Genomic DNA, 27,030 nt, shown 5'->3' on the forward strand with positions numbered 1-27,030 from the left:
AAAACGACGGTAAATCGGTGCCGACACCCACAACGCCCCAGTCTGAAAGTAGCCTAACACACCTAAGCTCCACATTTGCAAGCTTTTTTTTTTTTTTTTTTTGAACGTTTTTGAATATTTTTTGGAGCAGAATTGCTTGTTTTTGCAACTTTTTCAGGTATTTTTCAACTAAAAGGTGTGTAATGCTGTCGAAAAAAAGGGGCAGAGAGCTGCAGTTTGAGCAGAAAACAGGCACTAAAACATTTGAAAAAACGCAAAAAAAAAAAAAAAAAAGCTCATACCGCACTTTTTGGGCATTTCCATTGAAGTCTATGGGGACAAAAATGCTTAGTTCTGCCTGAAAAATAGCTCATGTACTTTTTTGAGTGACAGAACGCTCAGATGTGAACAAGGGCTATTGAAAACAACTGGTTTTTGCTTGCTGAGCATTTTTGAACTTCAAACTGCAAGCTACAAAATGTTAAAGTGTGAACGGGCCTGAGGGCTAGTTTACACAAGCTTCACCTACTTTGCAGAGGGTATTTGGTGGGCAGCGAGGAGCCATTTTGTCACCCACCCCACTACCTATGTTTGCCCCTACAAACCTGCACCATCACACTGCAGCTGTGGATGGTTGCAGCACAGACCGATCCAGATGAATGAGATGCGGTATTGCCTGCTGAATGTGACAGGCGGATATTTTTAGCCCCACCATGATGCAAAGCATCATGACAGCAGCATGTTTGTACCCCCATCCGCTGCCTTTGCAGTTTAAAGGGGAGTGGTAAAAATGCAACCAAACCATGTGTATTTACCACCCCAAGTGTAAGTGTAAACATAGCCTAAAGCTTGCTACAGATAGAGATTTCTCTTTCTGCATGTGAACAAAATGAAAGAAAAAACAGATACCTTCAATACAGCATGAATGGGTGAATCTGCCACTGCAGCTGTTGTATTCTGACAGCCGGCTTGAAATGATGCAATATTAACAGCAGCAGTCAGCAGCGGCAACAGTTGATTTAACCTGATTCCCAGTTGTTGACAGGTGGCTGTGTGCTTTCAGAACTCAATGACTAAAGCCTGACCTGTGCATTTGAAAAATAACTCCTGAATCTCAGCAAGAGTCTGCTGTTAAAGCATATGGTGTAGCATGTATTAAGGATATTGGTATGACTGGTAGGTATATTTACTGTGTTCGTGCATAGAAATATATACTGCAAATAGTGGGAAGAAGTTCTATAGCTGATGAGTAAAGACACATCAATCATATGCTAATTAGGTCCCCCTTGTGATAAACTTCCTGACCAGTTGGACCTTTTTTTAAAGAAACCTTTGATAGAGGATGCAAACATTTGATTATTTTCATTAATGTGACATCAAAGCAATCATCAGATTAGCCAATCAGAAACCCCTCCCATGTAAATCTGGCCATTAGGTGGATCGAAATTCATCCAGTTTTAGCAGGGCCCAATTTCAATCCACGTATGGCCATTTCTGCTCGACAGAAGTCAACGTAATGATAGAATTCTGTTGAATGGGAATACAATAAAACCTTGGTTTGAGAGCCTTTTGCAGACAAGCAAAATTATGAAATAAATTTTGACTTGATAGAAAAGCGATGTCTTGATATACAAGTAGTGTCAAGTCACAACTGAGTATAAAAGAGAAGAGAGGCGCCTCTAAGTGTAGCAATATGGTTACATTTAATGAAGGTACAACATTTAGCAACATATTGCTACACTTAGAGGCGCCTCTCTTCTCTTTTATACTCTGTAGCTCCTGCTGGGTTTTGCTTCTAATCCCCTTGTGGAGGCTTCCATTTGTGGATGGACATTTTATGGTTACACAACCTGGTCACATTGCTATATTCTTTTTATATAGACTATAAACTGAAGAACCTATGAATAAATGATTGTGGAATGAATCATTTCAGTTTCCATTATTTCTTATGGTGAAATTTGCTTTGATATACAAGTGCTTTGGATTACAAGCATGTTTCTGGAACAAATTATGCTCACAATCCAAGGTTTTACTGTACTGAAAAACATCTGTTGATCATGATGAATGTATTCTAACAATGGAGGAGTCCTGATGTCAGAATGCAATACCACAATGTGCTGGATTCCTTAATACACCTCGCCTGAGGGTTTTTTTTTTTTTTTTTTTTTTCATACTGACATATAAGTGCATATATAGATTGGACATATAGTGCTGGATGTGTGGAGTATCTATATGCTTGCTAAAATAGGAACAGAAGAACTTAGTTTTCAGAAGGGGACTCTTACTTAAAGTAGATCATATAAAAGGCAAAACCTTATTTTATTTTTGTTTTGTTTTGGACAGAGTAGAGAGAAATTTAAACACCAGTCAGTTTTTATTGCTGCCCATGCGCTGGTAGGGAGATTTACCTTATTTGTCCTGTTTACCGTTTTCATCAAAAGAGAAAGAAAATCCCAAACTTTGGGTTTTCACCAGACCAGTAATTAGAGATGCACCAAAATGCTGAAAACGATGTTTTTGGCATTTTGCCAATAGAGAAAAAGGTGCCTATAATGGCCCGAAAATGCACATGATTTTGCTGTGATTTTACCATGATTTTACTATGCTTATAGCGTGTTTTTCATAGGTCATGTGACTCAAAAACCGCATCAAAAACGTAACACAGGTGTGTAAATGATGTGCAGCAATGTCATTTCGGGACCATTTGGGTCCAGAGACCCCAAATTTTGGCTGCAGCTCGGGGGCATCTAGGAACCCTTAACTACCGAGTTTGACGTTCAGGGGACCTATGGCCGCAAATGGGCACAGTGAGGCTGCAAATGGGCATTGTTGACCCTCTTTTCCACTTACAGTAGCTGCGCATTTCTCACCCTAGGCTTATACTGGAGACAATAAGTTTTCCCAGTTTTTTGTGGAAAACTTAGGTGCCTCGGCTTATATTCGGGTCGGCTTATACTCAAGTATATACGGTACTTACATACTGTATAGTAATACATTTGTCTTTGGGGTGTTGCAAAGCAGCATTTTTACCTAGTAAACTACACAGAGTTCTCCTTTAAGAGATACAAACAGACAAATGTGTTTTAGCAGCCCCTTCTTAGTCTGCCTGCCTGGCTAGATGACGGCCCTAAGAACTTAACGGCAATGGAAGTAATTATTAAGATTAATGTCACCAATTCCTCTCACTGTCATACACTACATAATTGTTACAGGCATATCTGTTCCGAGTTAAACTAGTTTCTTCTGCACTTTGTGATTTGACTAAATCGATATCAAACATAATCATGCCGGCTGTACTACAGCTGCATTCGGGACTACATTAGTGATCTGTGATACATCATTAGAAGGGAGTTTTCATGTTAGCAGAAAAAGAAGGTCTAGGGCAAATTCCAGGAATAGCTGACTATTTCACATAAAAACCTGCAGTAGTGTGACTGCCACAAGCATATCAACCAGAAATCGTAATCTGCCACATGACATACTGGAACACCGCTATAATTTACAGACCCATGGAGCAATGGAAAGGCAAATACCCTACGTATAATGATGGCAGCAACAGCATATACACATATATTAAACATTATGGACTACTGACCCTGAGGTGGTATGTAAACACTACACCATGTATTTAACTCTGACAATTAACTGCTCTTATCTGCTACCTTCCGTTAACTATTCTTTTGAAAGGGTTTTGTTATAACTGATAAGTTAAATAAGAAATACTTGTCAATTATACCAGAAATCTTGTGAGCCGATAACTTTCTGTATTCTCTGCTTGTGTCGACGGTTGTCACTGATACTGTTGTCGGGGAACTACAGAACCACACCCTTCTATATCATGAATAGGTGAGGGATGGGGTTCCATAGTCCTATCTTGTTTCTGTTTTTCCAAAACAGAAGAGAGAGTGTAGTCATCCTGGGACTGTGTGTTACTGATAGAATCACAAGGTTAAACATAAAAATATAAAAACATTGATGCAGCCATGTCACCTAAAGACTGTTAAAGTGGAGTTCCACCCAAAAACGGAACTTCCGCTTTAAGGGAAGGTGACCCCCCTGACATGCAACTTTTTTTGGCATGTCATTTTTTTGGGGGAGGAGTGGAAACACTCTTTTTAGAGGGTTTCAGCTCCCACTTCCTCCCGGCGCACCGCGGCGCTGGAAGCAAGCTAACCTCTCCCCCCTCCCTCTCGGCAATCATCTGGGACACGTCACAGGTCCCAGATGATTGCCCAGCCAGTCACGGCGTGCCGCGCGGCTCGCGTGTTTGCAGTGTGTGCCCGGCTATGAAGCCACAGCTGGGTGCCCACAGTGACAATGCCAGAGCCGCAGAGAGAAGGGGGAGACAAGCGGGGCTTCATTCCCCCGCATCACTGGACCCTGGGACAGGTAAGTGTCTGATTATCAGTATGCAGTATTTGTAGCTGCTGACTTTTAATTTTTTCTTTTTTAAGCTGAACTCCACTTTAATCTGTAATATATTACATTTTTTGTTTAGATACACTTTAGGAAAACCATATACCCATGTAGGAAGACCACTCATCTTCAGACCCATCACACAACCCTAGAATGGAAAGAAAGACACTGAGATCTGCTTTTATTTGGTTTGGTTTAAAGCATTGGTGGGTGGGTTGCTTCAGTTATTAATAAACATCCTAACCATTATATATTTTGCACTTACTAAATAATGACGGGCTAATTCACCTCGAATATTTTGTATCTTTGGCTTTTTCAAAAGCTTACCAAATACCTTGTGTGATTATCAAGGGATGATATATTTGAAAAGAATTCACCAAGCACTGGGAAGTCTTTTTGATACCCGTCATTAGTAGCTAGCTATGTAAATCATTAAAATCAAAAAAAAAAAAAAAAAAAACCCAACATGGAACACGAACATCAGGTTCCCCTGAAACACTTCCCTAAAGCTTGTTCAGGTATTTGGGAAGGGTCATAGATGGTTCATACTGCGTTTGGGCAGGCTGAATGTACCAAGTTGATCAATTGGGGTACAACCAGCCTGCCGGATTATTGCAATTATCACTAGAGCTGCTATAGCCGCTAGCAAAAACCACTGTCCTTTCCCAGTGGGAACGGCTTCCCCCGCCGGGAGCAGACAATTTCTCAGCAAGAGGGATTCTCCTATCAGCACTGTCAGGGTTGATGGGGGAATCATGCAAATTTCATGGGTTGCAGGAAAGAAATGTGCACCGTCTATGGCCTGCCTAAGACCAGTGGCCGAAACACGTAAGTTGCTGTTATCTGTCATCACCTTGTAGCGAATAAAGATTTGAACACGGATGTTTAGAGTTGCAGACTCCTTACATTTATTTGTATTCAGTACAAGTGATCAAGAGGACACTTGGAGCCTGAGCACTGATACTTTCAGACTTCTTACTTGGATCTATTGGGACCCTGAAGTAAGCGTTGTCTTCTAATATCGTATTTGGGAAGGGTTCTCTTTGACTTCTAGAACATGCATCTGGAAGTGCCTATAGGTTGCAACACCTGCCCCATATTGTGAAAAAGTCACATTACTCCTTGGTCCCTTAAAGCAGTGGTCATCAACCCTGTCCTCAGGGCCCACTAACAGGCCAGGTTTGCAAGATAACTGAAATACATCACAGGTGATATCATTTGCTGCTCAGTGATTGCAGTATTCTAGTCTGCATCTCCCCAAGGTAATACATAAAACCTGGCCTGTTAGTGGGCCCTGAGGACAGGGTTGGTGACCACTGCCTTAAAGCGTATCAAAGAAAAACATTTTTTTTAAAATAGATTTGGATACAGTGGTGAGAAATTAGAGCCTCTGTCAGATATTTATTGCTGTACGTATACTCACTTCAGAAATCCACCCTACTGATCCTGGGCAAAATAATAATATTATTTGAGGAAAAATCTTTCATTGCGGACACTTGCACTGGTGACAAGTCCCCAGGAGTGGATTTTCCCAACTTTGAAGAGATATCCTTGTGTTCTAACTTCCTAAACGCCAGAAGAGATCTTTATTGCATACTTGCATTGGTCCGGCTCGGATCGATGTTCACATGTATATTTCATATCTGAGGGCAGCTGTGGAAGCTGACAATCACTGTAGTAGTAGGCAGATCCAGTGCCAAGCAGCTTCCCCTCTGCACATTAACAATAGGGAGTTGCACACTTTACTTGACAATGCCATCATTGACAGAACATCTTTTATTTTTTTTTTTAAATAAAAGGGGTTCTCTGATTGGAAGAGGTGGAGATCTCAAAGTCACTGCCCCTCCCCAAATTAAAAAATGCCCTGTATTCATGTAAAACACAAGGTGTTCTGTGAATGGCAGCAGTGCTGAAGGAGTGGTCAGTATGCAGAGAGTAATGCTGGCCATAAACTATACGAAAAATCGGCCGAAAAATCGTTCGTATAGACACTTCGTTCGTTTTTCGGCAAGTTAATGGGCACAAATCGATAATCGTTTGTGACGTTTTTGTGGGAAAAAAAACGAACGGGAAGTTTGGAAAATTTCTGCCGAACATACGATAAATTGCAAGGTTAATGTGTTTCCCGTCCGAACTGTCTGCACTAGGTATATGTAAAAAAACGAACAAAAAATTATTTATTCATGTCCACTGAACAATTTATCGGTCATTATATGATGGCACGAAAATGGGTTCGGACGATTTTCTGTATAGTGTATGGCCAGCATAAGTCACTCGGCACAGAACCCAGAAGATCAGATCTCACTGTAGTAGCGCTGATTACTAAAGTGATTGCCATATTCTCCAGTAGCCCCTAGTATGAGAAATGCAAAATTACAGTGTGCCAAGTTGGACCAATGTTAATATGCAACATAGATCTTACCTTGAAATCATCTTTAAAGAGGAACTGCAGTCTGCTCACATCATTTGTAATAAAAACATCTTTGCCATTATGAAGCTTCCCTCCAACCACTTTGCATATTATTTTATATATACTGTGATTCTGTACTTGCCAAATATGCTGCAGAAATCTCCCTCCACTGAGTCTGACTGCAATCATTTTAACTGTGAGCAGCTGTAGCCGCTGTGAAGCCACTGCCTGTTCACTTCCTGGATATACACAGACTCACAGGAGGCACACCTCAAGCTCTGTAGCTCTCATTGGCCCTCTGATGACTCACCCCTCCTCCCTTCCTGGCAAACGCTCACGAAAGTGAGAGAGAGAGAGCTGTGCATGATGTCATAAGCCTAGGCTTTTTTCCAGACAAGAAACATGAAGTGGGCTGTATAAGGTATTTACTGGCAGAAAAAAATGTTTTACTATCCAAAGTTAAAACAACAAGGGCAGAAGATTTAATAGATGGAAAGATGAAAAAAAATGACTGAAGGTCCGCTTTAAGGACAGAAAGTGCAGAGAAATCCCTCAACTATAATACAGGTGGCAACCCCTGACCAGTGTTTTAACAATTACCACCTCTGCTTCTAGCATGAAAAACAAAGGTTTTAGCTTTAGATTTACTTTAGGGTAAGCCCTTTAAAGTATCCAATGTCCCCAGCACAGTCTTTTATAAACACAGAGCAGACATCAACCTACCAGAGCCACTTTTGTATGGGATGTAATAGATTATCAGTATATGTTTCAGTTACGGGGGAAGCAAATGATAACACTTGAAGAATATACAAACTCCATCAAACCTAGAACCCCAAAGTTGAAAGGCATCACTTACAGCCACCAATCTGCATAGTTTTTTACTTTACTGAAGATATATTACGAAATGTAGTGAATAATTGTTTTATAAAAATAATTAAAACTCAAAACGATGCAGATAAAAATGAAGACAAAATGTAAGTTCCAGATTAGTGTAAAAAGTTGTTCAAAATCAGTAGTTGATGTCTCTTATCTGTTAAAAAAAAAAAAAATCAGAGTAGATGATATAAACTATTGGTACCGGCATCTTTAAACAATGACACCAAGAAAAGTTAAACATCTGCCACAAGCAAATTCAGAACAAAGCAAAGCACAAACCTAGATATAATGATACCCAAACAAAAGGCGACAGCACAAACGATGAAGTAAGGGCTTTTCATAGTCACAGAGCTTTGTGAAGAGTACTCGTACAATATCAGCTTTACTGTTGCAGAATGAATCTGTGAACTCTACCACATTGTATCCCAATGAATAAAAAATGCTGAAACTTCTATGTTGCAAAATAAAATCTCTGTAGTGTACCGACACGCCATATAACAGTGTGAGCGCTGCCCTAAAATCTGCTCTTGGTTTTATCTAAAGAATAAACTAAAGACTACAGAAATCAGCAGTTAAATCCAATTTGGCATAAGGCTCAGTGGGGACAGCTTAATAGAGCTTATTTTTCACAGTGTCTACAGAGCGGCTTATGTCATGAGTCCACGCTGCACTGGGAGAACGAAGGGGAGCATCTCGTTTGCAGTGAAGAGCGACATGAAAACCTTCTATACATTGATCTATATTTGTAAGTCATATGCAATGACTGGACAGTTGGCGTTTACAGCTATACAATAATGTGCGAGCCAGAGCACCAAATGGGTTATATATCGGACACTTTCCAGAAATCTCCTCTTTACTGTGTGCCTGCTGTAAAGAAATGTTACTCAATGTTATTGCAACTCCCTTCTCATTGGCCTTCCTATCCATAGGCTATCCCCTCTTCAGTCTATCATGAATGCTGCTGCCAGACTTATCCACCTTACCTACCGCTCAGTGTCTGCCAACCCTCTACTCCAATCCCTACACTGGCTCCCAATCACCCAGCAAATTAAATTCAAAATACTAACCATACCATACAAAGCCATTCAGCCATTCACTCTGCCCCGAGCTACATCCCCAATCTTGTATTCAAATATCACCCAAATCGTCCTCTCGGCTCTTCTCAAGACCTCCTACTCTCAAGCTCTCTCATCTCCTCCTCCCATGCTCGTCTCCAGGATTTCTCCAGAGCCTCTCCCATCCTCTGGAACTCGCTACCTCCACCGGTCCGGCTATCCCCTACTCTTGCTACCTTCAGGCGATCCCTGAAAACTCATCTCTTCAGGAAAGCCTATCATGTCTCCAACTAATCTTTTAGCACTTTCATTAGCTCATTCCCCACAGTTAAAACCTTTTGTACCACCTGCTCCACCCTATTAGATTGTAAGCTCTCCTGAGCAGGACCCTCTTAACCCTCCTGTATTTTATTGTATTATAACTGTATTGTCTCCTTTTTATACTGTAAAGCACTGCGTAAACTGTTGGTGCTATATCAATCCTGTATAATAAGTCAAACAGAAAAACTGTACTGTGTTCCCTGTCAGGATGACAGATGACACTTTTGCTTACCCATAGTTCTCCGTGAGTGATGTGCCAAGCTGCTGACAGCTGAGCGTTCCTTCAAAAAGTTTGATAGAACATATTGTCCACATAACTGTTATACCAAATAAGGCCCATTCACACCTATGCATTGCAGTGTGCGTAATTTAACTCACATATATAGAAGTAAATGAGTTTTTAGGAGTTTCTTTTGAATACACAGTAAACAACAGTGCAAAGATGTGAACTAGCCACATTGGAAATAATGGAATTTCTACTTGAAATTAAAATTAATAAGGACACTGTACTAAAATTGGGACAGAATCTGGAGCAGATGTACATAGTAACCAATCAGCTTAATTCTCCAGCTTGTTCCGTTAAAGTGAAACAGAATGCAAACTATTAAAAATTGTAGGCAGGCTCATTATTGCAATAAAATAAAGTTACCTGCCTGTTAGGAATCCTCTGCCGAATGAACATGAAGCAGTCCATGAGTGTGAGAACAGTACCAGTATGAGTAACGTCATCCACACCAGCCAATCAAGACAGCACCCAAATAAGATGCAGGTGTGGGACGTTGTGGGTGTCAGACCTTTGGAGCATGAGTGAGTATTTGTGCTTTTACTGTAGTTCTGGTATAAAGCTGAATTTCAAGAACTGGGATATTTTATAAAAACTGCAGGCATACCATAAGTTAAGTCTAACAATGTGCCTGCCTCCTTGTAGACTCATCTCTATTATTCACATCTGAGGATTATTGTGCTCCAGGAAGATAAACTTACAGAGTTCCAATGCTGCTCTCACTGTGGTCTCAGTTTCTTCAAGGGCAGAGTCACTGGAACTGCTATGCCTGCCTTACCCCTCCTCCTGCCCATTCACAGAAGCCTTTGTATTATGTGAACTCACAAAATACAAAGGCTCCTGTGAATGGGCAGCAGAGGGGATGGGTGGGCATAGCTGCTGTGTGTGCTTCTCTCTTCTCAGATCCCAGAGTGTGTCCTCCAGGAGTGCAAAAAAACTGTAACATATAAGTAATAGAGATAAGTCCCAGAGGTGACATGCACCTAACTGGACTCAAGTCAAAGTGTGCCCACACTTTTTACAAAGTTGCTGAATTCCTGGAATTCATCTTTAAGCTTTGAAAATAAAAAAGATAGAAGATGACTGGTTGCCATGCACAAAAGGCTCCAGATTTTGACTGCTCCAGTTTTGAAAAATTCACCTCAATGAAGGGAATTTATTAAAACTGAAGCAGACAAAATATGGAGCCACTGTACATGGCAACTAGTCAGCCTCTATTTTTTATTTTCAAAGCTTAACTAAACAAGATGAAAATGAAATATGGAGCAAATGTTTTTGGCAAATTAATCAGCTTCTGTCTGCTCCAGTTTGGAGTAGGAAAACCGACAAGTGCAAACTGACCCTTAAAGTGGATATAAGCCCTCTGGGTAATAAAACGGTTTTGCAGACCCCACTTCCTGTCCTATCACTAGCCTAATAGACAGAGTGGTTGTATTTCTACCCAATATCAGCTCTGGGCTCTCTATCTGCAACCAATGATGGCTGTACATAATGTTTAGACAGAGCCAACCAATATTTGTTTTTTCTAGAACACAGATCTTGCTCTCAGTAGCATTACATGCCTCCTGTTAAACAGGTATTAAACCCAAAATGTAATATATTGCAGCTTACCAATCAGCAGATTAGGTAGCTGCAATAGTTTCCATTTTAAGGATTTTTCCACTCTATTTTCACCTGGTAATCTGGAGAGTAACATACCTCCTGTATTAGAGTGCCCCCACTGTGGATGAATGAGAACAGGGGTGGACTAGCAGATAGATACAGTAAACTAATTGAAGCCAAATTCAAGCTAACACTTTATAAGAAATTACAGCAAACAGTTTTGTTCATTTTAGATAAAGGTCTTCAAAGCTGGCCATTGTAAGTGCCCTGTCAGTTTGTCTTAGCCCTCTGTTACATCTGCAGGATAGCTTGTTTTGTTGAAAAACTACAGACTTACTAGCTAGATCACCAGGTGAAACCAAGCAAGAAAGGCTACAAAAAAATATATATAATGCAGCCATAACATCTAAGAATTGGTACGTCTTTTTTCCCCAGTGTCCACCATTTATAAGTACTGGGTTTCTACTACTACTCGGTCTGTAAAAAAAAAATTTCCATAGACATTAACAGTTCTACAGCTAGAAAAGTATATAATGTATTAAAACAAGAAGTAGATGACATTAGACTTGTCAGGTGTGTTCCAGGATCATTAATGTAAAGAACAGTCCTGCATCTAAAAGGTGAACATACAGAAATATAAGCCCAATTACAGAAAAGAAAACAACCCTTTCTATAGAAAACGCAAGCTATCCATACACTTGGCAATTTTGAAATCTTCCCATCAGTTTTCATCTGGAAAAATCCCAGTGTAAAGCACTCCATCTCCTGCTGTTTTAATCATGTTCCTGTTTCCAACAACCCAACAATTGAAGTTGCTGTGGAAATTACTCAACATCACCTTCATGCCAACCAAAGTCATTTTTGATGATTTCCACTTCAGTGTTAATCACACAGTTGCTTGACAGCAAAAAACAATAAACAGGAGAGGCCGATTACCACAGATTCAATAGCTGGTTCCAAAATTGTCCTAAAATTCTATATCCAGCAAATTTCTTAATCTCCATGGGTTATAGACATGTGGAAGGATTAAACCACATAGAAGCTGTATAAGAACACACCTTGCCAGCACATCATAGCCAAGCAAAACTCGATCAGGTCTTCCAATATGAACCAACAGGAACTTCCCTTGCTTCTGTTCATGCTCATAGTAATAAAATAGTGGTGGTAAGCTAAGCCACAGCATGGCATCTATTGACCTAAAGTAGAACTGAAGGCAAAACTTGTATAGGAGGGAGTTATAACCCTTGTCAGGTTTTTTTTTTTTTTTTGCCATCTGTGTTTAATTGAGGAGATTTCCCTTTATGATCTGTCCCTTAGCTGAAACAAAAAGTAAGGGCATTCCTGGTTGTCACCAAAACTAGTGTCCGAATAAGATTTATCCCTTTTATGGTGACAGCCCAAAACTTGTGATTTTCTTTCACTTTCAGTAAGAACAGTAAAAAGGACAAATGGAGAGGCCAAATCTCCCTAACAGGGGCACAGACAGCAATACAAAAAAAAAGGTGTTTAAATCCCTCTCCACGCTATCCAAAATGAAAAAAATATAACTAAAATGTAAAGCTTTTAGCAAGAGCTGGCACGGACAACAAATCATTTTTTGTACTTAGGTTAGATCACCAATTCAATAGCAACTTCAACATTAGTTAAAGCTAACCTATTTATAGAGTATGATGTTCCACCAATCCAGTGGCAACAATCATTCCTCTAGGGGGTATCTGTTCTGAACTCTGAAATAAACCGGTTAGCGCTGGAGACCGTGCTGGACTGACTTGATCAGTCACTGGCCGTGAGTGGGTGAGAACGTGGGCCAGTAGAAAGAAATCTCTTCCATGGGTTTGTGCCCAATTTAAGGATGGTGGCAGTGAACCCTCCTAAGGCTTGGGCTGCTTCCTTGGGGTATGGCCTTAGGGTCGTTGCGCACACAGACTTGGAAATGGGAGCAGAAAGGAGCGCCTGGTGTCCAATGAGATACAAGGAAGGTGAGTTAGATGTTTATTGAAAATAGCAACAGGTACATCGAGCCAATGTGTTTTGGGGGAACAGGGACTCCCCCTTCTTCAGGGCTGTTGGCTGCATGCTGATAAATGGGAAGGGTTCCCAAACAGGTGTGTCAAAGGCAAAAATTAGAGGGATAACTGTCAATGTCGGCTGTGTTTGCAGAGGCATTCTAAAATATGGCTGAGGTGCCTGAGCACAGTGATGTGTACTACAGATCAGAAGTAGGTTATACGGAACATCTTACCTCATAAAGTGTGTTGTATGTTGTAACAGTGACTGTGTTGGTATGGAGCATCAACCTTTCCCCGAGCAATGTGAAGAGACTGTGAGTGTGCATGATTTCAACTTTCCGTCTGCCATAGGGATAAAAATAAAATATTAATCACATAATAATGCAATCCAGACATCTACTGATAGCCAGCAGAGTCAGCAATATATACACACACACACCAAATAAATTAAATCACAAGGTAAGAGAAAGGAAGTGGTTTGTCTTCAAATTAAATTACAGTTGATACCCAAAATCATAAACATGCTAAATTGAACAAAGCAGAAACCAGCAATCACACCATGAATACAATACAGAAGATGTATTCTGCACTCCTTACTTGTGGCCTAAGTGCTTGAGAAAATACCCCAGGACCTTTAGTGCCTGCACACGGATGCTTTCACTTTTAGATGCTAGTAGCTTATAAATGACCCTGAAAAAGGTGAAAAATATTATTAGACAGCATTATTAACAGGTCATAATTAGATAACAAAATATCAGTTTCCCTGATGATTTAACAAACATCATCAAAATTAGAACTCGGTGCCCAAATCAAACTAAAGTATCCCATACATTATTAATATAATAAAAAAAAATATTCGATTGTCAAGGTGGCTGGCAGCACTGATCAATAGGGAAAAACCCGACAGGGTGGTTGTACAGAAGTCTAATCAGTAGATCAACTTCTGTACAACCAGCTTGCTCATACATGGATCGCAATTCAGTCAGTTACTGCTGTACCTGCTGAATTTCGATTCATGTATTGTCATCTTAAGTCTTGTTCCTATAGAAAAACAACAATCTGCAAAATGACTAGTGAAAAAATTTGTCAAGAGCAAAACCTTCCTGATTTTAATCCATAAAAGTACAGAAAACTGAAAGAGGAATATAAACTTTACTAATAGAATATACATATAATATATTGCATGGTGCTTGAACTATGGAATATGGTTGATGTTTGCCAGACACCATGGACACGAGGGTCATCTGATGTTTCTGTATTTGGCAACAGAGTGACTGCCCTTTTATGGACTGTTTAGAAGGTGCTGGAGATGGGAACGTGCATAAATAATGTGTTCACATAGGCTTAGGCTTGTATCAGAACCGTGTGTACAGCAAGCTTTCAAAAACTACTTGCAAAGCCTTCAGCAACTTTGCAAGTAGCTTAGCTTCAGTTTGAGAATGTTAACCATCACACTTTAAACAGGCAGTTAGCAGGCTCCAGTAAGCTTAAGAACTACTTCAGGCTTGTTGGAAGCCTGCTAGCAGCTTGTTTAGAGTAACAGTAAGCAGTCCTGTTAAGATAGAAACAGAATGAACCCCTGCTGGGGTGGGGCTTTTATATATATATATATATATATATATATATATTCCATAAAAATAGAACAAGTTATTGAAAAAACATGATTATAACGTATTACAAGTAGAAAGCATGGAATTGAAGAAATACACTATTAATGTACATATACAGAAATATGGTACCGATGGATGTTCTCAACCCTTAGGCTTAATGTAAACAGGACATTTTTACAACCTCTCCTGAACGATTTAACTTGACAGATAGTAAACCATGTTTAAAATGTCAATTTTGTCACGTTTAGCTGCGTTTTGCCGCGTTTGCTTTTAGAAGCGTTTTCCAGAATAGCCAAAAATGAAAAACGCCTGTAAACGAAACGCAGCTAAATGCGAGTTGCTGCGTTTAGCCATGTTTAGAAGAGTTTGGCGCTTGAAATGCCTCTAAACTCAGCGTCTGAACTAATTTTTTTGCTTTCCAAAAAAGGCCTCCAAACTCAACTGCCTAGAAACTACTATAAATGACCCTGTGTACATGTACTGATAAGATAGAGGAGAGTTCAGGAGCAGTTGAAAAAAATGCCCAACTGCTCCTAAACGTCCGTTTAGTAGCAGCAGTGTACATGAGGCCTTAGGGTTAGGGTTTGGTACTATATACATTTCTAGTGTATTTCTTCAATTCCATGCTTTCTACTTGTGATACGTTTTAACCATGTTTTTCAATAAATTGCTTTATTTTTATAGAATATATACGGTTTGAGTGCCTTAAAAGTCCCACCCCAGGGGATCATTCTGTTTCTATTAGATTTATAGATGTGGCATATTTATTTAGGAGTAACAATTGCCAATCTATTTTTCAAACCTATCCTTGATAGGTATACTTTTGTTTCAGATCTGCGACCTCCAAACGCAAAGCTTCCACATCTGGTGCTTCTGGGCCTGCAGCACCCAAGTGCGGTTTTAAAAAGTCTAGTGCATTGTTGGTTCTTCATACAGCTCTACCAATATTTTAGTAAGAATATCAAGTACTTCTGCCTTCTCCAAGTATCTTCTAAATTGTTCCCTTTTAGAATCAACATTCCCAAACTGTAGATGAAGGGTGCTTAAAAAGACTTCAAGAAAGCTGCTCAAAGGCCTAAATGCCCAGAGCAAGTTTATGTTGGTGTGTCAGTTACCTTCATAATAACTCTACGAATACATTTTTTGATTGACAAGAAGCTGGAATACACACATTCCTAGCTCTCGGCTACAAGGCTATTTAACACCATCATGACAAATAGCATTTAACACATGGACTTACTGTATATACAGCTGTGCTCATAAGTTTACATACCCTGGCAGAATTTATGATTTCTTGGCCATTTTTCAGAGAATATGAATGATAACACAAAAACATTTTTCACTCATAGTTAGTGTTTGACTGAAGCCATTTATTATCAACTGTGTTTACTCTTTTTAAATCATAATGACAAGAGAAACTACCCAAATGACCCTGATCAAAAGTTTACATACTCTGGTGATTTTGGCCTGATAACAGGCACACAAGTTGACACAAAAGGGGTTTGAATGCCTATTAAAGGTAACCATCCTCACCTGTGATCTGTTTGCTTGTAATTAGTGTGTGTGTATAAAAGGTCAATGAGTTTCTAGACTCCCGATAGACCCTTGCATCTTTCATCCAGTGCTGCACTGACGTTTCTAGATTCTGAGTCATGAGGAAAGCAAAAGAATTGGCACAAGATCTGCGGGAAATGGTAGTTGAACTGTATAAAACTGGAAAGGGATATAAAAAGATATCCAAGGAATTGAGAATGCCAATCAGCAGTTTTCAAACTCTAATCAACATGTGGAAAATGTTGAAACCAAATCATGGTCAGGTAGACCAACTAAAATTTCAGCCACAACTGCCAGGAAAATTGTTCAGGATGCAAAGAAAAACCCACAAATAACTTCAGGTGAAATATATGATTCTCTGAAAACATGTGGTGTGGCTGTTTCAAGATGCACAATAAGGAGGCACTTGAAGAAAGATGGGCTGTATGGTCAAGTCGCCAGAAGAAAGCCATTACTATGCAAATGCCACAAAGTATCCCGCTTATAATATGCCAAACAGCACGGAGACAAGCCTCAAACCTTCTGGCACAAAGTCCTTTGGAGTGATGAGCCCAAAATTGAGCTTTTTGGCCACAACTATAAACGCTTCATTTGTAGAGGAGTCAACAAGGCCTATGATGAAAGTTACACCATTCCTACTGTGAAACACAGAGGTGGATCGCTGATGTTTTGGGGATGTGTGAGCTACAAAGGCACAGGAAATTTGGTCAAAATTGATGGCAAGATGAATGCAGTATGTTATCAAAAAATACTGGAGGAACATTTGCATTCATCGGCCAGGAAGCTCCGCATGGGACGTACTTGGACATTCCAACATGACAATGATCCAAAACACAAGGCTAAGTCGACCTGTCATTGGCTACAGCAGATTAAAGTGAAGGTTCTGGAGCCGCCATCTCAGTCTCCTAACCTCAATATATTCGAGCCACTCTGGGGAGATCTCAAACGGGCAGTTCATGCAAGACAGCCCAAGAATTTACAGGAACTGGAGGCTTTTTGCCAAAAGGAATATGGAGAGCTTTACCATCTGAGAAGATAAAGCGCCTCATCCACAAATACCACAAAAGACTTCAAGCTGTCATTGATGTTAAAGGGGGCAATACACGGTATTAAGAACTGGGGTATGTAAACTTTTGATCAGGGTCATTTGGGTAGTTTCTGTTCTCATTATGATTTAAAAAGAGTAAACACAGTTGATTGATAATAAATGGCTTCAGCCAAACACTAACCATGAGTGAAAGAATAGTTTTTGTGCTATCATTCATATTCTCTGAAAAATGGCCAAGAAATCATAAATTCTGCCAGGGTATGTAAACTTATAAGTACAACTGTAGTCATATTGTGGTCACAACATGTGTGTGTTTTTAGGATACAGAGAGTAAACTAGGCACACAGAATTACATTTCCAGGACCTGTATTACCACCAGAAGGGTAGTAGAACAAGTTCTACACATTCCTACAACTTACAGAAAAAGAATAGTAAGCCACAACTTTTATAACCACAGCAAAAGGTACAACATACTGGGAAACACACCACATCTGACAATTGGCTGCATCTGAAGTGGTATGATGGGTTCTATAGCCTAATCCCCATCATACCACTTCAGACACTGCCTGTTGTCAGTTGTGGTAAAAAAAAAGGTGTTTTTAACTCATGGGTTAATATAATGGTTTGGGGTGAAGTTTAATTTAAAGGGTAACTTCACTTTTGTAGGGAAAAAAATAGCAAGTAAAAAAAAAAAAATAGCATGTACAATTGCTATACAAGTCCTGTTGTAATTGAAAGTGATTAAAAATTACTTTCCCTTTTCAATCTACAGCTGCTGTAACTTTCTGTAAAATGCAATGCAATATGGCAACCTGGAGGCCTTCTGTACACAGATTGTGTACAGTACACCCCCCACCCCCCAAAATGTAATTTTGTGTGATTGGCTTACTGGGTACTTTTAGAAGCCTTCACTAAGATACAAGTGAGATTTTGGGCATGCCCTACTACAAAAAATGTCATTTTTGGTGAGATACTCCCAAAAGGGAAATCACGTCTAAAGGGATGCAGACCCTGCCACTTTCCTCATGCAAATGCATCCGCTGTTTGATAATTTTAAAATCACTCCCATGCACAGTCATTTTTCACATGGACACAAACAGCTGTCTTTTCAGAATTACAAAAGGTAGGAAACTGCAATAAAGTCTATTAAAATCCTTGCAGTGTATGTAGATCACTCAAAGGGGAATGTTTTTTCTCAACAAAGGTTAAGTTAGTCTTTAATGTTTCTAAGGTTTATCATTTACATATTTACCTGACTACATAAAAAACATTTTTTAGTCCTGACCATAACAAGTAAAGAAAATATATACAGAACCTAAGACACATTTTCTTAAAAAATGCACAGTCTTCACAATTATATATGCAATTTGCATCTTCATTCCTACAACTTTCAATGCGTCTATTCACTGATATCCCAATATTGTTGGCCTGTGTATTTAGATTTTCCCACAAAACCCGGTTAGAGGGGTTAAGGGTAGCTCAGAAATTCTTCTATGAAAAATAATTATCTTGATCCACTACAAGAAACAATCACTGCTGTTCTCTAGAACGAACATAACAATCCTGACTTTGTTTTACAGACATGAAGTACACAGAGGTTTATTGTATCCAGAGATTACAAGCGGCGTTCAAGCAAATATGAAGGAAAAAGGAGAATCATTGTCTAAGGTCACAAGATTTGGCATCAGTGATTTGGCCATTACACACAAAATCTCTCAGTCTCTAAAAACAGCATCATAACATACATACATTACAACAGATATACAGTGGATATAAAAAAAGTCTACACACCCATTAAATGTCAGGTTTCTGTGATGTAAAATAAATGAGACACAAATAAATCATTTCAGAACTTTTCCCACCTGTAATGTGACCTATAAACTGTACCTATAAACGAGGGGGGGGGGGGTAAAAATAAAAAACTAAAATAATGTGTTTGCATAAGTGTGCACACCCTTCTATAACTGGGGATATAACTGGGGAAATAGTCTTTCCTGACATTTTCTTAGTCGCATCCAACAGCAAAAGCCATGGTCCGCAGAGAGCTTCCAAAGCATCAGAGGGATCTCATTGTTAAAAAGTATCAGTCAGGAGAAGGGTACAAAAGAATTTCCAAGGAATTAGATATACCATGGAACACAGTGAAGACAGTCATCATCAAGTGGAGAAAACACAACAGTGACATTACCAAGAACTGGATGTCCCTCCAAAATTGATGAAAAGACGAGAAGAAAAGCAACATTAAAGGAACTGCAGAAACATCTGGAAAGTACTGGCTATGTGGTACATGTGACAACAATCTCCCGTATTCTTCATATGTCTGGGCTATGAGGTAGAATGTCAAGACGGAAGCCTTTTCTTACGAAGAACATCCAAGCCTGGCTAGATTTTGCAAAAACACATCTGAAGTCTCCCAAAAGCATGTGGGAAAATGTGTTATGGTCTGATGAATGATATGTTTGGCGCAAAAAGCAACACTGCACATCACCAAAAAAACACCATACCCACAGTGAAGCATGGTGGTGGCAGCGTCATGCTTTTGGGCTGTTTTTCTTCAGCTGGAACAGGGGCCTTAGTCAAGGTAGAGGGAAATATGAACAGTTCCAAATACCAGCCAATATTGTCACCAAACCTTCAGGCTTCTGCTAGAAAGCTGAACATGAAAAGGAACTTCATCTTATAGCATGACAACGACCCAAGGCATACATCCAAATCAACAAAGAAATGGCTTTACCAGAAGATGATTAAAGTTTTGGCATGGCCCAGCCAGAGCCCAGACCTGAATCAGATTGAAAATCTGTGGAGTGATCTGAAGAGGACTGTGCACAGTAGATGCCCTTGCAATCTGACAGGTTTGGAATGTTTTTGCAAAGAAGAGTGGGCATATATTGGCAAGTCAAGATGTGCCATGCTGATAGACTCATACCCAAAAAGACCATGTGCTGAAATAAAATCAAATGGTGCTTCAACAAAGTATTAGTTTAACCACTTAAGGACCGCCTAACGCCGATTTACGTCGGCAAGGCGGCACGGGCAGGCAAAATCACGTACATGTACGTGATTTGCCTCTCGCGGGTGGGGGGTCCGATCGGACCCCCCCCCGGTGCCCGAAGCGGTCCCGTTCTGTTCCCCGGCGATCCGAGATGAGGGGGAGGCCATCCCCCTCGCGATCGCCGCCGGCCAATGGGAACACTCCTTTGCTGCTGTATGCTAAACAGCAGCAAAGGAAATGATGTCATCTCCCCTCGGCTCGGTATTTTCCGTTCCAGCGCCGAGGGGAGAAGACATCAATGTGAGTGCACAACACACTACACACACAGTAGAACATGCCAGGCATACAAAACACCCCGATCCCCCCCCCGATCGCCCCCCGATCCCCCCCCAATCACCCCCCCCCCCCCCTGTCACAAACTGACACCAGCAGGTTTTTTTTTTTTTTTTTCTGATTACTGCATAGTGTCAGTTTGTGACAGTTACAGTGTTGGGACAGTGAGTATTACCCCCCTTTAGGTCTAGGGTACCCCCCTAACCCCCCCTAATAAAGTTTTAACCCCTTGATCACCCCCTGTCACCAGTGTTGCTAAGCGATCATTTTTCTGATCGCTGTATTAGTGTCGCTGGTGACGCTAGTTAGTGAGGTAAATATTTAGGTTCGCCGTCAGCGTTTTATAGTGACAGGGACCCCCATATACTACCTAATAAATGTTTTAACCCCTTGATTGCCCCCTAGTTAACCCTTTCACCACTGATCACCGTATAACCGTTACGGGTGACGCAGGTTAGTTCGTTTATTTTTTATAGTGTCAGGGCACCCGCCGTTTATTACCTAATAAAGGTTTAGCCCCCTGATCGCCCGGCAGTGATATGCGTCGCCCCAGGCAGCGTCAGATTAGCGCCAGTACCGCTAACACCCACGCACGCAGCATGCGCCTCCCTTAGTGGTATAGTATCTGATCGGATCAATATCTGATCTGATCAGATCTATACTAGCGTCCCCAGCAGTTTAGGGTTCCCAAAAACACAGTGTTAGCGGGATCAGCCCAGATACCCGCTAGCACCTGCGTTTTGCCCCTCCGCCCAGCCCACCCAAGTGCAGTATCGATCGATCACTGTCACTTACAAAACACTAAACGCATAACTGCAGCGTTCGCAGAGTCAGGCCTGATCCCTGTGATCGCTAACAGTTTTTTTGGTAGCATTTTGGTGAACTGGCAAGCAAGCACCAGGCAGCGTCAGGTTAGCGCCAGTACCGCTAAAACCCACGCACGCACCGTACACCTCCCTTAGTGGTATAGTATCTGATCGGATCAATATCTGATCCGATCAGATCTATACTAGCGTCCCCAGCAGTTTAGGGTTCCCAAAAACGCAGTGTTAGCGGGATCAGCCCAGATACCTGCTAGCACCTGCGTTGTGCCCCTCCGCCCGGCCCAGCCCAGCCCACCCAAGTGCAGTATCGATCGATCACTGACACTTACAAGGCACTAAACGCATAACTGCAGCGTTCGCAGAGTCAGGCCTGATCCCTGCGATCGCTAACAGTTTTTTTGGTAGCATTTTGGTGAACTAGCAAGCACCGGCCCCAGGCAGCGTCAGGTTAGCGCCAGTACCGCTAACACCCACGCACGCAGCATACGCCTCCTTTAGTGGTATAGTATCTGAACGGATCAATATCTGATCCGATCAGATCAGATCTATACTAGCGTCCCCAGCAGTTTAGGGTTCCCAAAAACGCAGTGTTAGCGGGATCAACCCAGATACCTGCTAGCACCTGCGTTTTGCCCCTCCGCCCGGCCCAGTCCAGCCCACCCAAGTGCAGTATCGATCGATCACTGTCACTTACAAAACACTAAACGCATAACTGCAGCGTTCGCAGAGTCAGGCCTGATCCCTGCGATCGCTAACAGTTTTTTTGGAAGCTTTTTATTGAACTGGCAAGCACCAGCGGCCTAGTACACCCCGGTCGTAGTCAAACCAGCACTGCAGTAACACTTGGTGACGTGGCGAATCCCATAAGTGCAGTTCAAGCTGGTGAGGTGACAAGCACAAGTAGTGTCCTGCTGCCACCAAGAAGACAAACACAGGCCCGTCGTGCCCATAGTGCCCTTCCTGCTGCATTCGCCAATCCTAATTGGGAACCCACCACTTCTGCAGCGCCCGTACTTCCCCCATTCACATCCCCCAACGAAATGCAGTCGGCTGCATGAGAGGCATTTTTATGTGCTCCCGAGTACCCCTACCCAACGAACCCCCCCCAAAAAGATGTTGTGTCTGCAGCAAACGCGGATATAGGCGTGACACCCGCTATTATTGTCCCTCCTGTCCTGACAATCCTGGTCTTTGCATTGGTGAATGTTTTGAACGCTACCATACACTAGTTGAGTATTAGCGTAGGGTACAGCATTGCACAGACTAGGCACACTTTCACAGGGTCTCCCAAGATGCCATCGCATTTTGAGAGACCCGAACCTGGAACCGGTTACAGTTATAAAAGTTAGTTACAAAAAAAGTGTAAAAAAAAAAAAAATATATATAAAATAAAAAAAAATAGTTGTCGTTTTATTGTTCTCTCTCTCTATTCTCTCTCTCTATTGTTCTGCTCTTTTTTTACTGTATTCTATTCTGCAGTGTTTTATTGTTATTGTTATTGTTATTATGTTTTATCATGTTTGTTTTTCAGGTATGTAATTATTTATACTTTATTGTTTACTGTGCTTTATTGTTAACCATTTTTTTGTCTTCAGGTACGCCATTCACAACTTTGAGTGGTTATACCAGAATGATGCCTGCAGGTTTAGGTATCATCTTGGTATCATTCTTTTCAGCCAGCGGTCGGCTTTCATGTAAAAGCAATCCTAGCGGCTAATTAGCCTCTAGACTGCCTTTACAAGCCGTGGGAGGGAATGCCCCCCCCCCCCCCCACCGTCTTCCGTGTTTTTCTCTGGCTCTCCTGTCTCAACAGGGAACCTGAGAATGCAGCCGGTGATTCAGCCAGCTGACCATAGAGCTGATCAGAGACAAGAGTGGCTCCAAACATCTCTATGGCCTAAGAAACCGGAAGCTACGAGCATTTTATGACTTAGATTTCGCCGGATGTAAATAGCGCCATTGGGAAATTGGGGAAGCATTTTATCACACCGATCTTGGTGTGGTCAGATGCTTTGAGGGCAGAGGAGAGATCTAGGGTCTAATAGACCCCAATTTTTTCAAAAAAGAGTACCTGTCACTACCTATTGCTATCATAGGGGATATTTACATTCCCCGAGATAACAATAAAAATGATTTAAAAAAAAAAAAAATGAAAGGAACAGTTTAAAAATAAGATAAAAAAGCAAGAAAATAATAAAGAAAAAAAAAAAAAAAAAAAAAAAGCACCCCTGTCGCCCCCTGCTCTTGCGCTAAGGCGAACGCAAGCGGCGGTCTGTCGTCAAACGTAAACAGCAATTGCACCATGCATGTGAGGTATCGCCGCGAAGGTCAGATCGAGGGCAGTAATTTTTGCAGTAGACCTCCTCTGTAGATCTAAAGTGGTAACCTGTAAAGGCTTTTAAAGGCTTTTAAAAATGTATTTATTTTGTTGCCACTGCACGTTTGTGCTCAATTGTAAAGCATGTCATGTTTGGTATCCATGTACTCGGTCTAAGATCATCTTTTTTATTTCATCAAACATTTGGGCAATATAGTGTGTTTTAGTGCATTAAAATTTAAAAAAGTGTGTTTTTTCCCCAAAAAATGCGTTTGAAAAATCGCTGCGCAAATACTGTGTGAAAAAAAAAAATGAAACACCCACCATTTTAATCTGTAGGGCATTTGCTTTAAAAAAATATATAATGTTTGGGGGTTCAAAGTAATTTTCTTGCAAAAAAAAAAAAACTTTTTCATGTAAAAAATAAGTGTCAGAAAGGGCTTTGTCTTCAAGTGGTTAGAAGAGTGGGTGATGTGTGACATAAGCTTCTAAATGTTGTGCATAAAATGCCAGGACAGTTCAAAACCCCCCCAAATGACCCCATTTTGGAAAGTAGACACCCCAAGCTATTTGCTGAGAGGCATGTCGAGTCCATGGAATATTTTATATTGCGACACAAGTTGCGGGAAAGAGACAAATTTTTTTTTTTTTTTTTTTTTTTTTTGCACAAAGTTGTCACTAAATGATATATTGCTCAAACATGCCATGGGAATATGTGAAATTACACCCCAAAATACATTCTGCTGCTTCTCCTGAGTACGGGGATACCACATGTGTGAGACTTTTTGGGAGCCTAGCCGTGTACGGGACCCCGAAAACCAAGCACCGCCTTCAGGCTTTCTAAGGGGCGTGAATTTTTGATTTCACTCTTCACTGCCTATCACAGTTTCGGAGGCCATGGAATGCCCAGGTGGCACAAAACCCCCCCAAATGACCCCATTTTGGAAAGTAGACACCCCAAGCTATTTGCTGAGAGGTATAGTGAGTATTTTGCAGACCTCACTTTTTGTCACAAAGTTTTGAAATTTGAAAAAAGAAAAAAAAAAAAAGTTTTTTCTTGTCTTTCTTCATTTTCAAAAACAAATGAGAGCTGCAAAATACTCACCATGCCTCTCAGCAAATAGCTTGGGGTGTCTACTTTCCAAAATGGGGTCATTTGGGGGGGGTTTGTGCCACCTGGGCATTCCATGGCCTCCGAAACGGTGTTAGGCAGTGAAGAGTAAAATCAAAAATTCACGCCCTTAAAAACGCTGAAGGCGGTGATTGGTTTTCGGGGCCCCGTACGCGGCTAGGCTCCCAAAAAGTCCCACACATGTGGTATCCCCATACTCAGGAGAAGCAGCTAAATGTATTTTGGGGTGCAATTCCACATAGGCCCATGGCCTGTGTGAGCAATATATCATTTAGTGACAACTTTGTGCAAAAAAAAAAAAAAAAAAAAAAAAAGTGTCACTTTCCCGCAACTTGTGTCAAAATATAAAATATTCCATGGACTCAATATGCCTCTCAGCAAATAGCTTGGGGTGTCTACTTTCCAAAATGGGGTCATTTGGGGGGGTTTTGTGCCACCTGGGCATTCCATGGCCTCCGAAACTGTGATAGGCAGTGAAGAGTGAAATCAAAAAGTTACACCCTTAGAAATCCTGAAGGCGGTGATTGGTTTTCGGGGTCCCATACGCGGCTAGGCTCCCAAAAAGTCCCACACATGTGGTATCCCCGTACTCAGGAGAAGTAGCTGAATATATTTTGGGGTGCAATTCCACATAGGCCCATGGCCTGTGTGAGCAATATATCATTTAGTGACAACTTTTTGTAAATATTTTTTTTTTTTTTTTTTTTTTGTCATTATTCAATCACTTGGGACAAAAAAAATAAATATTCAATGGGTTCAACATGCCTATCAGCAATTTCCTTGGGGTGTCTACTTTCCAAAATGGGGTCATTTGGGGGGGTTTTGTACTGCCCTGCCATTTTAGCACCTCAAGAAATGACATAGGCAGTCATAAACTAAAAGCTGTGTAAATTCCAGAAAATGTACCCTAGTTTGTAGACGCTATAACTTTTGCGCAAACCAATAAATATACGCTTATTGACATTTTTTTTACCAAAGACATGTGGCCGAATACATTTTGGCCTAAATGTATGACTAAAATTGAGTTTATTGGATTTTTTTTATAACAAAAAGTAGAAAATATCATTTTTTTTCAAAATTTTCGGTCTTTTTCCGTTTATAGCGCAAAAAATAAAAACTGCAGAAGTGATCAAATACCATCAAAAGAAAGCTCTATTTGTGGGAAGAAAAGGACGCAAATTTCGTTTGGGTACAGCATTGCATAACCGCGCAATTAGCAGTTAAAGCGACGCAGTGCCAAATTGGAAAAAGACCTCTGGTCCTTAGGCAGCATAATGGTCCGGGGCTCAAGTGGTTAAGGGTGTGCACACTTATGCAACCATATTATTTTGGTTTATTTTTACTTCCCTCCATCTAAAAGATATCAGTTTGTTGTTCAACTGAGTTGTGCAGTTTATAGGTCATATTAATGGTTTAAAAAAATCTGAAATGATTTATCTTTGTCTCATTTTTTTTTTACATCACAGAAATATGACATTTTAACAGGGGTGTTGTATATTTCAGTGCATTTGCTTCTAATTAAAAGGTTTTGTGAATGCATAAAGCTGATCAATACTCACCAATTAAATGGTGAGCCAAACAGCTGCAATGCCAAGTCATTAGATTATATATATATAACTTGTTACTTGTTCAAGGATGTAGTTTCCTCTTACATCATTGGTCAGTAATGTACATTAATGTGCAGTTGAAATACATATGCTAATCACTTTTTACCTTTGGTATATTATATGAAACAGTAATTATATATCGCATATCAATGTTAGTGTTTTAATAATACTCTTGAATAGCGTAAAGCTGGCCATACACACTTTTTTTATTTTTTTCAGCCACCGGCATTAAACAAAACAGATTCCTCCAGCCACACAAACAAGGTGGATGTAGGAACCCCCCATGATGGTAAATGTATTGTGTCAGCTGCACCCATAGGTCTCCGAATGCACTTTAACCCACAATAAAAGGCATATTTAAGAGCTGTGATAAAATGCATATTTTAGCGCTGAGGATTAGTTAGAATAAAAAGGTAGTAGTTCCATATTTTAATGTCACATGATATTAGCACAACAGTTTATCAGCCTATTTTTAGTAAAAAAAAAAAAAAAAAAAACACAAAAGGTAACTTAAAGTGGTTGTTAACCCACTGTGACATCTTTATATAATTCTCATTATGCCATGTGCTCCTGTCTCTGTTTTAAAAAAAAAAAAAAAAAAAAAAAAAAAAAGCTGTTTATATACTGTACCTGATTTCAGAGCGCCGTTCGGCACTCACGTG

At 40.5% G+C, this 27,030-nt stretch overlaps 1 protein-coding gene across 9 annotated transcripts in view; it reads right to left on the reverse strand.

Annotated features, from left to right (window-relative positions):
* NBEA (neurobeachin) overlaps positions 1-27,030 on the reverse strand; it is a 919,734-nt gene that overhangs the window by 576,835 nt on the left and 315,869 nt on the right. For all 9 annotated transcript variants that reach the window (XM_073613318.1, XM_073613319.1, XM_073613325.1 and 6 more), the window contains exons 17-18: positions 13,549-13,641; positions 13,185-13,293 (exon numbers count right to left, since the gene is read on the reverse strand). In XM_073613318.1, coding sequence (XP_073469419.1) covers positions 13,185-13,293; positions 13,549-13,641 — 202 coding nt within the window. The remainder of the gene's footprint in view (positions 1-13,184; positions 13,294-13,548; positions 13,642-27,030) is intronic.

The sequence above is a fragment of the Aquarana catesbeiana genome, linkage group LG02 (genome assembly GCF_042186555.1).
Source record: "Aquarana catesbeiana isolate 2022-GZ linkage group LG02, ASM4218655v1, whole genome shotgun sequence".
Classification (NCBI taxonomy): Eukaryota; Metazoa; Chordata; class Amphibia; order Anura; family Ranidae; genus Aquarana; species Aquarana catesbeiana.